The sequence below is a fragment of the Nomascus leucogenys genome, chromosome X, assembly GCF_006542625.1.
Source record: "Nomascus leucogenys isolate Asia chromosome X, Asia_NLE_v1, whole genome shotgun sequence".
Lineage (NCBI taxonomy): Eukaryota > Metazoa > Chordata > Mammalia > Primates > Hylobatidae > Nomascus > Nomascus leucogenys.
The window spans coordinates 139,488,433-139,501,910 of NC_044406.1; the positions used below are offsets into that span (position 1 = coordinate 139,488,433).

At 54.2% G+C, this 13,478-nt stretch overlaps 1 protein-coding gene across 6 annotated transcripts; it reads right to left on the bottom strand.

Annotated features, from left to right (window-relative positions):
- Window positions 1–3,197: 3,197 nt before the first annotated feature.
- On the bottom strand, window positions 3,198–13,245 carry FAM3A (family with sequence similarity 3 member A). Of its 6 annotated transcripts, none has more exons than XM_030807639.1 (10): window positions 12,907–13,245; window positions 12,757–12,809; window positions 9,842–9,955; window positions 8,881–8,904; window positions 5,501–5,624; window positions 5,317–5,375; window positions 4,845–4,895; window positions 4,442–4,526; window positions 4,239–4,365; window positions 3,198–3,940 (listed from the first exon to the last, which is right to left on the bottom strand). In XM_030807639.1, the coding sequence occupies exons 2-10, from the start codon at window positions 12,767–12,769 to the stop codon at window positions 3,845–3,847; spliced, it is 693 nt and encodes a 230-aa protein (XP_030663499.1). In that variant the 5' UTR covers window positions 12,770–12,809; window positions 12,907–13,245; the 3' UTR covers window positions 3,198–3,844. The 6 variants fall into 6 exon arrangements, with proteins under 6 accessions (XP_030663499.1, XP_030663498.1, XP_030663501.1 ...); XM_030807638.1 differs by having other exon boundaries at window positions 4,845–4,916; XM_030807641.1 differs by lacking the exon at window positions 4,845–4,895.
- Window positions 13,246–13,478: the final 233 nt, after the last annotated feature.

Genomic DNA, 13,478 nt, shown 5'->3' on the forward strand with positions numbered 1-13,478 from the left:
GGTATAACTGAGGTATTGATGCAAAAAGGAAGTTGAGATTTGTGTCAACATATGGGACCATGTGGGTACAGATGAGACAGCACTGGTCACATGTCGATCACTGGAGTTGATGATGGTCATCTGTTGGTATCTGATAGGTATTTGTTCCAGGGCACCCTGTAGCTGCCAAAGTCCAGGGATGCTCAAGTCCCTGATATAAAATGGATACATTATAGTTATACATTTTTATTCTCGTAGATTTTTTTTTCTTTTGAGATGGAGTCTCGCTCTGTCATCCAGGCTGGAGTACAGTGGTGCAATCTCAGCTCACTGTAAGCTCCGCCTCCCGGGTTCAAGCGATTCTCCTGCTTCAGCCTCCCGAGTAACTGGGACTACAGGCGTGTGCCACCACGCTCAGCTAATTTTTTGTATTTTTAGTAGAGACGGGGTTTCACCATGTTAGCCAGGATGGTCTTGATCTCCTGACCTCTTGATCTCCTGACCTTGTGATCCACCCGCCTTGGCCTCTCAAAGTGCTGGGATTACAGGCGTGAGCCACCGTGCGCCCCGCCCTTTTTTGTTTTTTTTGAGACGGTGTGTCACTCTGTCGTCCAGGCTGGAGTGCAGTGGCGTGATCTCGGCTCACTGCAACCTCCACCTCCCAGGTTCAAGCGATTCTGCCTCAGCCTCCCAAGTAGCTGGGATCACAGGCATGCGCCACCACGCCCGGCTAATTTTTATGTTTTTAGTAGAGACAGGGTTTTACCACGTTGGCCAGGCTGGTCTGAAACTCCCGACTTCAGATTATCTGCCCACCTCAGTCTCCCAAAGTGCTGGGATTACAGGTGTGAGCCACCGTGCACGGCCTGATTTTTTTTTTTTTTTTTTGAGACAAAGTCTCACTCTGTCACCCTGGCTGGAGTGCAGTGGCACAATCACGGCTCACTGCAGCCTCAACCTCCTGGACTGCAGCAATCTGCCTGCTTCAACCTCCGTAAGTGCTGGGATTACAGACATGAGCCACCAAGCCTGGTCCCATAGAATCTAAACCATCTCTAGATTATTTATCATGCTTAATACAATGTAAATGCTATGCAAATAACTATTACACTGTATTGTGTGTGTGGTTTTTTTTTTTGATAGGATCTCACTCTGTTGCCCAGGCTGAAGTGCAGTGGTGTGATCTTGGCTCACTACATCCTTGATCTCCTGGGCTCAAGTAATCCTCGTCTCAGCCTCTCAAGCAGCTGGGACTACAGATGCATGTCACCATGACTGGCTTATTTTATTTTTTTGTAGAGATAGGGTCTCGCTATTTTGCCTAGGCTGGTCTTGAATGCTTGGGCTCAAGTGATCTGCCCACTTTGGCCTCCCAAAGTGCTGGGTTATAGGGCATGAGCCCCTGTGTCAACTTACACTGTATTTTTTTTTTTTTTTTTTTGAGACGAAGTTTTGCTTTTGTTGCCCAGGCTGGAGTGCAATGGCACAATCTTGGCTCACTGCAACTTCTGCCTCCCGAGTTCAAGTGATTCTCCTGCCTCAGCCTCCCAAGTAGCTGGGATTATAGGCGCCTGCCACCACGCCCGGCTAATTTTTTTTTTTTTTTTTTTTTTTTTTTGAGACGGGAGTCGCGCTCTGTCACCTAGGCTGGAGTGCAGTGGTGAGATCTCAGCTCACTGCAAGCTCTGCCTCCCGGGTTCACGCCATTCTCCTGCCTCAGCCTCCCGAGTAGCTGGGACTACAGGCGCCCGCCACCATGCCCACCTTTTTTTGTATTTCTTAGTAGAGATGGGGTTTCACCATGTTGGCCAGGCTGGTCTCGAACTCGTGACCTCGTGATCCACCCGCCTCGGCCTCCCAAAGTGCTGGGATTACAGGTGTGAGCCACCATGCCCGGCCACTGTATTGTTTTTTACTTGTACTATTTTTTATTCTTGTATTTTTATTTTTTCCAAATATTTCCAATCTGTGGTTGGTTTAATCTGTGGACATTTTATTCTTGGATTTTTATTTTTTCCAAATATTTCCAATCTGTGTTTGGTTGAATATGTGGACATGGAGCCCCCATGGATATGAAGGGCCGATTGTATGCTAGTCTGTCTCCTGGAGATGTTTGCAATTTTCCATAGCAAGTCTAAAGAGTGAAGTGTGTATGATCCTGCAGTGGATCCATCATTACACATTTTTGTCCAAAACCATCGAACGTCCAACAGCAAAGTGAAGCCTCATGTGAGCACCGATGCTGGTTCATTGACAGCAACAGATGGGAAGCTGGGGGCTGGCAGGGGGCACAAAGGAACTCTGACCTTTTCACTCAAGTTTTGCTGTGGACCTAAAATGGCTCTAAGAAAGTTAGTTTACAAAAAAAAAAAAAAAAAAAAAAAAAAAAAGGAATACACGTAGAAAGTTCCTGGTGCAGAGGTAGGACTGGGTATTTGCTGTGTGACCTTTTCAGTCCTGGCATCACCATCGTTTCCTTCCTAGTGAGCCGCTCCTCCAGGGCACCCCTGTGCCTCCAACCCCACATGTGCCTGCTCCAGAAGCACTTTTGTCTTCTGAAGCTCTGTCTGCGCTCTGCACTCTTCCTGGGATTGGCTCTTAAGTCCATCGCCCCTAACGTGGCCCCGTGAAGGACACCACAGTGCCTCCCATCTAGGAACTGCCTTCTCTCCTTTCGCTGAACTCAGACTGCTTCTGGGCCTCTGGATTTGATATTCCAGCAAAATTGCTTCTAATTTGCTGGCTCTCGCTTAGCAAAGGGAGGTATTAACCGTAACCTGGGAGAGACGCAAAAAGTCCAAGTGACTCAACCCCTCACAACCCTGACTTCAAAGGCAGCCGAAGTCTGTGGGCGACACGCGCTCTTGGATGATGATGGGGTGTGGTGGGGGGGGGGGGGCTGGGCTGGTGTTAATCCCTGTCCCTGTCCGTACAGGCCTGCACTGGGTCAGAGGGAGTTGTTGAGTTTCCTGCAGCCCCTGAATGTGGAATCTTCTCTGCCAGACAAAGCCATGGTGGCACCACCTGGGGCCGCTCTGTTCACTGCTTGAGTCACATCTCAGTCGCAGCGGGGCCTGTTGGTGGCAGGAGCCCTGGAGACAAAAGGCCGTCTGCTAGGGCTGTGGGAGCAGCTTGGTTAAGACTCTGGAATCTGTCCTCCCGCACCCCAGAGGACACCGCCACCCCTGAGTCCGCACTGACAACAGCGTCTGAAGGCATTTCTTCCGTGGGGCCATCACTTTATTAAGGGGTCATCTAAAAGGTGGGCCCCCTGACAAACCGCGGGACTGTGATTGGGCTCCAGCTACTTCACCACCCCGGGCCAGCCTGCTCCAGGGGTCCCTTCCTGCTGAGAGCAGGCGAGACGCAGTCAGGCTCATGAAGCAGCCACCGGGTTTGGCTCACTGGAAGGAATCACATTGGAAACATGTTTAGCCCGCAGTGCAGAGTCGCTCCAGAAGGGAGAGGTTCTGGAAGACGCCCCAACCTGCCGGGCTGCTCCCAGAGTTGCACAGTGAGGGGCAGGCACCCAGGGCCGCTCCAGGACTCAGGATGGGGACGGAGGTGGCATGAGGAATGGAGGAGGACAGGGCTAGATGGGCTGACCGGGGGGAACAGTGTTACGAAAAGGAGGCGGGTACCCTGGGCTCCCGTGACAAGGTGCGGCAGGGCTAGCCCCTGCAGCCCCCATAGCCCCCACCACCTTGAGACCATGTTCTGGTCACTGCCTTGGAGCCCCGATGTGTTGGGGCCAGGGAGCGCTCCTGCCCGGGTGTGGGGTGTGGGCCTTGGCCTCTGTCCGCCCGGCAGCGCGCGTGCCTCCCTTGGCCTGGCCTCCCTCGGCCTGGTCCTGGCGCTGGCCGTGCTAGCTGGCCGTGCTTCTCCGCGGGATGCAGCCTTCCATCTCCAGCGCCTCGGGCCAGCCTTCGTACTTGTTGGTGTGCTTACTGTTCTTCACGTGCTGCGGGGAGGGGAGCAGAAAGTCATGACGTTGGCCCTCAGGGACAGGGGACAGGAGTGGACCAGGACCTAGGCTGTCAGTCAACTGTGCTGTGTTGGCCAACGGTGCACTCTCAGGGCACATGGCCCCTCCACCCATCCCAGGGAAACATGGCATCAGCGGCGCTGGCCCCCACCCCTCATAGCTGGACTGGGGACGGTCCCCTGCTGGGGCGTGAGCAGCTGGGGAGCCTTGTGGCATGCAGGCAGAAGGGGCGACGGGCTGCCCTGGTGGGGGTGATGCCAGGCACCCACCATACCTGCTCAAAGGGGCTCTTGTTCTGCACACCCTTGGCCCCGACAAACACCCAGCTGTCCCGGAAGGCCAGCTCCTTGGCGTTCCTGCTGCCCAGCTCACTGAAGAGCTTTCTGGTCTCTTCATTCATCCTGCAGCATGGGAGGAAGAGGTGTCAGCTGTCGCTGCAGAAGGGCAAGGCTGAGGCTGGCCTCCCCAAGCACCTACTTGGTGGCTGGGTCGTCGTAGGATGCCACGAACACCAGGGTGCCTTCGTGCAGTGGCCGAATAAACTTCAACAGGTCGTTGACATCTGGGGGGGCAGGTGCCACAGAACAGGGGTCATCAGGCACCACTGAGCACCCTCCCACCAGCCCGTTCTCCAAACAAGGAAACAGAAGTAGGGATTGGGCCTGGGACATGCCCTGCCAAGGGACAGACTGGTGTAGGAAGCTGAGGCATCCCCGTGACCTCCCACAGCCTCTAGACCAAGCTGGTGACGCCCCTGTCCTTTCTGAACCCAAGGAGGTGACTGAGAAGCCCCAAGTACAGACAGACAGAGCAGTGTCTCGGGAAGCTGCTCAGGTCATTTTGCTGCAGTCAAAATGCAAGATGCTGCGCTGCAACTCACCTCCGGCCCACATGTCAAAGGCCCGGGCCTCGATGAGCTCGCCGCTGACCCCTGTGTCAGGAGGGAGGGGCCCTGCTGGGTGAGCCAGGCCAGCCTCAGGGCACGGCAGGCGGGTAGCACCGGGGGGCAGCCCTTCTGGAAGCTTTCAAACAGTCCCCCAATACTCATCCATTTGTTCAGGCAGCTGCATCCCACCCCAAGCCGTGGTGCCTCTGTCTGGCATTTGAGGCCCTCCAGGGGCTCTCCATGAAGCACCCTCAACCTCCCAGAACCTTCCCTAGTTCTTTATTGCCATCATGCTTTTTTGTTCATTGGGTCACTCCTCTGTGGAGCCTTGGGCTTGCACAGACTCCTTCCCAGGCCTCCCTGGGAGATCCTGAACGGGAGGGGAAGGGAGGGCAAACACCCAGAGGCCTCCTGGGGAGGGAGCAGGGAAGGAGGGCGGCAGGCTACGCTCAGCCAGGGGCCTCACCGTTCACCAGGGCGATGTTCAGCCCGCGGCCCACGTTGTCCTTGACGCTGCTCATCAGCCTAGTTGGGTGGGGTAGGGGGGATGGGGAGATCCCACATGGGCACATCTGCTCCACTCTCCCTTGCAGACCTGGCCCTGGATCCCCCACTCCCTCCCTGATCCCCATTCACCCCAAGGAGCTCACATCTTGTCCTCAAGGCAGATCTTGGGCCCAATGACGTTGGCGGCACCGCTGACCATGCGGAAGGCCAGGTGCTCCTCAGGACACGGCTGGGGCAGGCCACACTTGTACTTCCTGGCCCGTGGCACTGGGCAGGGATAGCAGGTGTTATCCATGGGCCTGGCCCTGAGGTCACCTGAGATCTGAAGGGGAGGTCAGGACCAGCACACATGGTAGAACAAGTGACCGCAGAGCAGGACACAAGTAGGGGGATGTGGCTCAGGCCAAGGCTGGGGACACTTCCATACTCTGTGTCCTACTGGTGAGGCCACAGGGACCCAAGACAGAAGGATTTTCTGTTACTGGTGGGAGAAAAGAAAGGATGCTGAGGGCTGGCCTGGGCCACTGCACAGCCAGGAACAAAGCAGGGGTGAAGTCAGTCAGGCCGGGGGCCTCGCTGCATGGATGAGGCCAACCAGAGCAAAGGCAGTGTGGCGGGGGTAGTGTCGCAGGGGGTGCAGCCTGTCTCCTGATTTTGATGGGGGTTGGTTGGGAGGACTGGAGCAGGATGGCTTCTATTATGGGTTGAATTCTGTCCCCTCAAGGTATGTTGAAGTTCTAATCTCCGGTACTTCAGAATGTGACGTTTGCAAATAGGGCCTTTGCAGTTCAGATGGGGTCATACTGGAGTAGGTTGGGTCCTTAATGCAACATGACTGATGTCCTTATAAGAACAGAAGTGACAAAGACACACAGAGGGAAGACAGCCATGGTACAGTGGAGGAAGAGACAGGAGTGACACAGCCAGAGGCCAAGGTATGCCTGGGGCCACTGGAACCTGGGGAGGTCAGGAAGGACCCTCCTGTAGAACTTTCAGGGTGAGTGCTGCCCTGCTGACACCTTGATTTCAGACTTCTGGCTTTCAGAATGGGGAGAGAATCCATTTCTGTTGTTTAAGCCACCCAGTTGAAATGGCAGTTCCAGGAAATGGATACAGGTTTTGGCACCAGGAAGTGTGGTGCTTAGGTAACAAATACCTAAAAATGTGGAAATGGCTTTGGAACTGGGTAGTCAGTAGAGGCTTGTCTTAGTCCATTTGCTGCTGCCATAACAGAATACCACAGACTGGCTAATTTATAAAGACAGCAGATTCATTTGGCTCATGGTTCTGGAGGCTGGGAAGTCCAAAAGCATGGCGCCGGCATCTGGTGAGGGTCATCCCGTGGCAGAAAGGTGGAAGGTGGAAGCAAGTGTATGAGACACAGGAAAATAGGGGGCTGAACTTCAAGGTAACTAACTCACCCATAATAATGGCATTCATCCATTCACGAGGGCAGAGCCCTCATGACTAACTACCTCAAAAAGGCCCTCCTCTCAATACCAATACATTGACAAATTTCAACATGAGTTTTGGAGACGATGTTTAAACCATATCAAGGCTATAGAAGTTTGAGGTACATGTTAGAAAAGGTCTGGATTGCCTTTAAGAGACTGTTGGCAGGAGTATGGATGTTAAAGGTAATTCTGGTGAGAGGAGGGGAGAACAATAGAGACAGCCTTTGTGGTCTTAGAGAATACAAATATCATCATGAACAGAACGTTGCTAGAAACATGAATGTTAAAGGTGCTTTTGGGTTGGGTGTGGTGATTCACGCATGTGATCCCAGCACCTTGGGAGGCCAAGGCAGGAGCATCACTTGAGGCCAGGTGATCAAGACCAGCCTGGGCAACGTAGTGAGACCTTGTCTCTACAAAAAATACAAAATAAGCTGGGTGTGGTGGTGCATGCCTGTAATCCCAGCTACTCAGGAGGCTGAGGCAGGAGAATCACTTGAGCTATGATTGCGCCACTGCCCTCCAGCCTGGGTGAGAGAGCAAGACCCTGTCTCAATACATTCAAAACATAAATAATAAAAAATAAAACATTAGCTGGGTGTGGTGGCACATGCCTGTATTCGCAGCTACTTGGGAGACTGAGGTGAGAGGATCGCTTGAGCCCAGGAGTTTGAGGTTACAGTGCACTGGGATGATACCACTGAACTCCAGCCTGAGCAACAGAGTGAGACCTCTGTCTCTACCAAAAAAAAAAAAAAAAAAAAAAAAAAAAGTGCTTTTGGTTAAGCCTCAGAGGAAAATGAGGGACATGGGACATGTTATTGAGTTATTGGGTGCTGGAGGAAAGCTGATCCTTGTTATAAAGGAACTTGGCCCAGGTGTGGTGGCTCACGCCTATAATCCCAGCACTTTGGGAGGCCAAGGCGGGAGGATCACTTGAGGTCAGGAATTCGAGACCAGCCTGACCAACATGGTGAAACCCCATCTCTACTAAATATGAAAATTAGTTGGGTGTGGTGGCGGGTACCTGTAATCACAGCTAATCAGGAGGCTGAGGTGGGAGAATCGCTTGAACCCGGGAGGCGGAGGTTGCAGTGAGCCAAGATCGTTCCACTGCACTCCAGCCTGGGTGACAGAGCAAGACTCCGTCTCAAAAAAAAAAAAAAAAAAAAAAAAAAAAACTTGGTTGAATTGTGTTCTAGTGTTTTGTCGAAAGGAGAATGTGTAAGTGCTGAGTGCTGAACTTGGATATTCAGCTGAGGAGATTTCTAAGCAGTGTTGAGAGCGTAGCCTGACTTCTCCTTGCTGCTTATAGTAAAATGCGAGAGACATAAGGAAGAAACTGCTGAGCACAAAGGAGCCAGAAAGCGAAGATGTGGAAAATCCTAATCATATTACGAAAACTGCAGAAGTGTCCCCTGGAGAGAACAGCAAGGCTGTTCAAGTGTTTGCCCCAGAGCTGAGGTATGTGACTTGCGCGTCCACTCAACCCTTTCAGCAGAAATCTACAGTGAAGATGGGGTTATCTGGGAAGCGTCTGTGGGAAAGCTCTCTGATTTTATAGCTTGGGCCTCTATAACTTGCACAAGAGACCAACAAGGCTCTTGAGAATCTTACACCAGCAGAAACACTGCCGACCTGGAGTGAAGGGGGCAGAGATGAGATGAAGGGAAGGAAGGGTGGCCCCGAGGGTGGGGCTGTCTCCTGTTTCAGAGCATGGGGTCATTCCAGCAGGCCCAGAAGAAAGAATCTCAGGCCACAGAGGATTCCCCTCAGGCCTTGAAACCAAATGAATTTTGCCCTGCTGGGCTTTGGACTTGCTTGGGACTGGTGCCGTCTTTCTTCCTTCCAAGTTTCCCTTTTGCAGTGGGAGTATCTATCCTAGGCCTGCCCCACCATCATATTCTGGCAGGAAGTAACTTGTTTTCTAGGTTTACAGTGGCGAGCAGCCCCCGTGGACCACGACAGCTGGTTTGGGGAGGAATAAATGGAAAACCGAAGCCCTACAGGAATGGGGGCAGGCAAGGATGTCACAAAAGGGAGGAGCAGGAAGGTGACAGGGGCCTTACCTGCAGTCACTGAGCTCTCTGGACCTGTGGATACAGAGTGGTTTCTGTTAGTGTGGAGCCTCCCAGGGCCTGTGGCAGGGCAGCCTGGCCCTCCTTACACCGCGAAGTGTAGACACAGGCAGTCAGGCTCAGGGGCCGGGGGCTAAGCCAGGCCCACCTTGGCATGCTTCCTGCTCAAGTGTAAGTCATGTTCAGATGAAAAACTCCCTACTCCAGGAACAAGGGGAAATAGAATTAGAAAAACTACTTAGATGACCTGGCCGGGCATAGCGGCTCATGCCTGTAGCACTTTGGGAGGCTGAGGCGGGTAGATTGCTTGAGCCCAGGAGTTTGAGACCAGCCTGGGCAACATGGTGAAACCCCATCTCTACTAAAAATACAAAAATAATAATAATAATAATAACAATAATAATAATAATAATAATTAGCCGGGTTTGGTGGTGCGCACCTGTAGTCTCAGCTACTCGGGAGGCTGAGGCACTAGAATCGCTTGAACCCAGGAGGTAGAGGTTACAGTGAACCGAGATCGCACCACTGCACTCCAGCCTGGGAGACAAAGTGAGACACTGTCTCAAACAAACAAACAAACAAAAAAGTACTTAGGTGACCTATTACCAGTCAACAAGGTGTAGAGTCCCCTCTCCATCTCAGAGCCTGCAGGGAGCAACCGGGGCATCGCTCCCCGTGTTCAGTGGAAGCTCCCTGCCCCTTACTCTGGCCCTACTGACTCCAGTTGGGCATAGAATTCTAGTGATCAGGTATTGGCTTTCCTAGATGAAGCAACCGGGTGTTGGGGGAGGCTGTGCGTGATGCCAGGAGACAGACTGGGGACAGCCAAAGGTAGCCTGCCAGGGAGGAGATAGAAAACCCAAGTCAACCCCCAACCCAGAGCCTCAACCACAGGCCCAGGTGGCCACCTTGGTGGCCTCCAGAGAAGGATAAGGCGGGGTCCCACACTCACTGGTGAAGAGTTGCTGGATGCGAGGAAAGCCACTGCCAGGCCCACCCAGGAGGATGCTGACCACGATCCATGTGACACCCACACTGACGATGAGGGCCACAATGCGGAGAGGGCCTGGAGGCAGCACAGACACAGGGTGGGGTCACCTCAGATACCAGCGAACCCCAGAATGACCCCATAGCCTTGCATGACTGAATCTCCCCTGCCACTTGGGAAGAAGTGGCTAGAGGACAAGGAGGTGGAGACCTGTTGCCTTCCACCAGGCCTGAGAGGGAGACTTGAGCTCCCTGGCAGGTGGAAGGAGGAAATTGAGTTCAAATCCCAAGGCTTCTGGGTTTGGTTCTCCCTGGCGGGTCTGGGAGGGGGCCTTCCAGAACTCTCTGCTCGAGAAGGGCTCCAGCCCTCTTCCCAAGAACCCCCTCAACTTCCTGCCCAATATATTTGGGCATCCACCTGCCCCTCCTTTCCTCCTGTTCTGAGGGAGAAGGGTCCCTACTCCCTTTTAAGACCAGTCCCGGCCGGGTGCAGTGGCTCACGCCTGTAATCCCAGCACTTTAGGAGGCGGAGGCGGGTAGATCATGAGGTCAGGTGTTCGAGACCAGCCTGACAAAGATGGTGAAACCCGGCCTCTACAGAAAATACAAAAATTAGCCGGGCATGGTGGCGTGCGCCTGTAATCCCAGCTACTCAGGAGGCTGAGGCAGGAAAATCACTTGAACCTGGGTGGCAGAGGTTGCAGTTAGCCAAGACCATGCCACTGCACTCCAGCCTAGCGACAGAGTGAGACTCTGTCTCAAAACAAAAACAAAAACAAAACAAAACAAAAATAACAACAGTCTCATCATCTGCTGGGACCTGGACTGCAAGCTCCCCAGCCTTCTCTGATTTCTTGTAATAGTGATCACTCTCGCTAGCTCGCTCTTTCTCCTGTATTTTCAACATCTTCAATGTTAAGGAAGCAAAGAAAACACTCTTCTCCAAAACCACATCCCCATCCTCTTTCCCCTAACCTTTCTTTTCCCTGTCAACCCCCTCAAAAGTCATCTATACTCATTCCATCATCTCACCTCCTACTCCCTCTCACCCTACTCCAGTCTGGCCTGGCTTCCACCACCTCACCACATCAGCTTGTTGCCAAGGCCGCTGATGACCTTTGTGGTGTCACCATCCCTGGTCACCTGTCAGCCCTGATCTTCCTTGACCTCTCAGTGGGCTGCCCATGTCCTCCTGACAGAAGCACTCACTTCTCTGCTGGCTTTCCGGACAGCACACTCTCCTGACCCAATCTCTCTGGACACTCCTCATTCTCCTTAGTTAGATCGTCTCCTCTACCCTCCCCTTAAAAGCTGGACTTTCCCAGGCTTCCATCTCAGGCTGCCTTCTGGTCCCTACCTGTAGTGTCTTTTTATTTTTTTATTTTTGAGACGGAGTCTTGCTCTTGTCCCCCAGGCTGGAGTGCAATGGCGCGATCTCGGCTCATTGCAACCTCCACCTCCTGGGTTCAAGCGATTCTCCTGCCTCAGCCTCCCGAGTAGCTGGGATTACGGGCGCGCACCACTGTGCCTGGCCAATTTTATTTTTTTGAGACGGAGTCTTGCTCTGTTGCCCAGGCTGGAGTGCAGTGGCGCGATCTCAGCTCACTGCAAGCTCTGCCTCCCGGGTACACGCCATTCTCCTGCCTCAGCCTCCCTAGTACCTGGGACTACAGGCGCCCGCCACCACGCCCGGCTAATTTTTTTGTATTTTTAGTAGAGACGGGGTTTCACCATGTTAGCCAGGATGGTCTTAATCTCCTGACCTCGTGATCCGCCCGCCTCAGCCTCCCAAAGTGCTGGGATTACAGGTGTGAGCCACGCACCCGGCCATGCCTGGCTAATTTTTGTATTTTTAGTAGAGACGGGGTTTCACCATCTTGGCCAGACTGGTCTCGAACTCTTTACCTCAGATGATCCACCCGCCTTGGCCTCCCAAAGTGTTGAGATTACAGGTGTGAGTCACTGCGCCCAGCTGTCTTTATTTTTTTGAGACGGAGTCTGCTCTGTCGCCCAGGCTGGAGTTACGCTGTGGCACGATCTCGGCTCACTGCAACCTCAGCCTCCCGGGTAGCTGGGATTACAGGCACCTGCCACCGTGCCCGGCTAATTTTTTTGTATTTTTTAAGTAGAGATGGGGATTCACCATGTTGGCCAGGCTGGTCTCAAACTCCTGACTTCAAGTGATCCTCCCACCTCGGCCTCCCAAAGTGCTAGGATTACAGGCGTGAGCCACTGCACCCGGCCTGTAGTGTCTTTTTAGATGATGTCATCTACTCCCAGCTCTTTAATTAACCACCATGTGTCAATGACTTCCTATTTTCTAGTTCCAGCCGTGGCCTCTCTTGAAACCACTCCCTGCCAGCTGCTTCCTCACTGGCCAGCTCCACTTGGATATGTCCACAAAGTTACCACCTTAGCAAGTCTGAAGTCCAATTCCTGAGTTCTTTCTACTCTCCACCCCGCCCCAACCTATCCCTCCCCAAGGATCTTCATCTTAGTTGTCCAGGTGACAGTAGGGCTGCCATCGGGTTCATGTCGAAGCCCACAGCCACTTCTGTCATTTCCCCTCTAAGACCACGCCTCTCCACCTGGACTGCCCACCTCCTCTCTCTCGCCACTCATTTTCCAGAAAGCAGCGGGTGCGCTACCTGCGTTGGGAGATACTGACTATACCGATCCTCATGTCATAGCTCGGGGAGCTGACGTCCTCAGAGGTGAAAGGATTTGGTTAAGGTCAAGGAATGAGTGTGCAGAGTCTTCCATTTCCAAAACCAAACCCAGTGGTTCACCCGGGCCTCTCCAGACACAGATGTCGCGACGCTGGGCCTCCAGCCAGGTGCCCTTTTCAACTCCCTCCCGTTCGCTGTGGAAGCCACCCACCTGCCAACCTCATGTCCACTTCTCCTGCTGGGTTGGGATCGCCGGCAAATGCACTGTTTGGGGGGAAAGCGGAAGGACAGGTTTGGGTGGGGGTCAGGGGCAAGCCTGTGCGGGACCCCTGCTGGGGGCGGGCGCAATCGGTGCTACGACCTGTTTGTCCAGCCGCCCGGCCAGGCAGGGCTCCTCGGAAACGCGCGGGGAAACCCTGCCTGGCCAGGAGAGGCCTCAGGAACCCGTTGGCTCACGATCTTGCCCACAGGAGCCTCCGGGGCTGGCAAGAAGATGTGGTTCTCTTGGGCTCGGGCCGTTCCTCCGGGCCTGGGGGCTGGCGACGCGGGCCGGGCCGCAGACTTCTCTGGCCGTGGGGAGACGTGGGCTCGGTCAGGGAGGTTCCCTGTCAGGCCCGCCGACCCGCTCCGCCCGGGGACAGGATGCAAGGTCGCTGCGCAGGGTGGCCAGGCAGGCCCGGCAATGGCGGCTAAGGGCGGGGCCACAGCCCGTCGGCCCCGCCCCCGGCAGCAGCTGCGCCATCTGGCTCCACGCAGGCCCCGCCTCCAGACCCGCCTCTACCGCTCGCGCTGGCCGCCGGGTGGGCGGGGCCTGAATCTGTCCCGCCCCTGGATCCCTCGTCGGCCCCGCCCCCGCAGTGCGTTCAGGCTGAACCCGCCGGCCGCCGGGTGAGAGGGGCCCACGTCGGTCCCGCCCCGGAAGTCTCTCCTCGG

Bases quoted from the DNA above. Each gene is read 5' to 3' on its own strand.
- FAM3A (XM_030807643.1), bottom strand. From the start codon at position 9,912: ATGGATCGTGGTCAGCATCCTCCTGGGTGGGCCTGGCAGTGGCTTTCC. The intron at 4,527-4,844 runs GTGAGTTGCAGC...CTGCCCCCCCAG, and splicing joins CTTTGACATGTGGGCCGGAG to ATGTCAACGACCTGTTGAAG. The intron at 3,941-4,238 runs GTATGGTGGGTG...CCCTCCCCGCAG, and splicing joins ACAAGAGCCCCTTTGAGCAG to CACGTGAAGAACAGTAAGCA.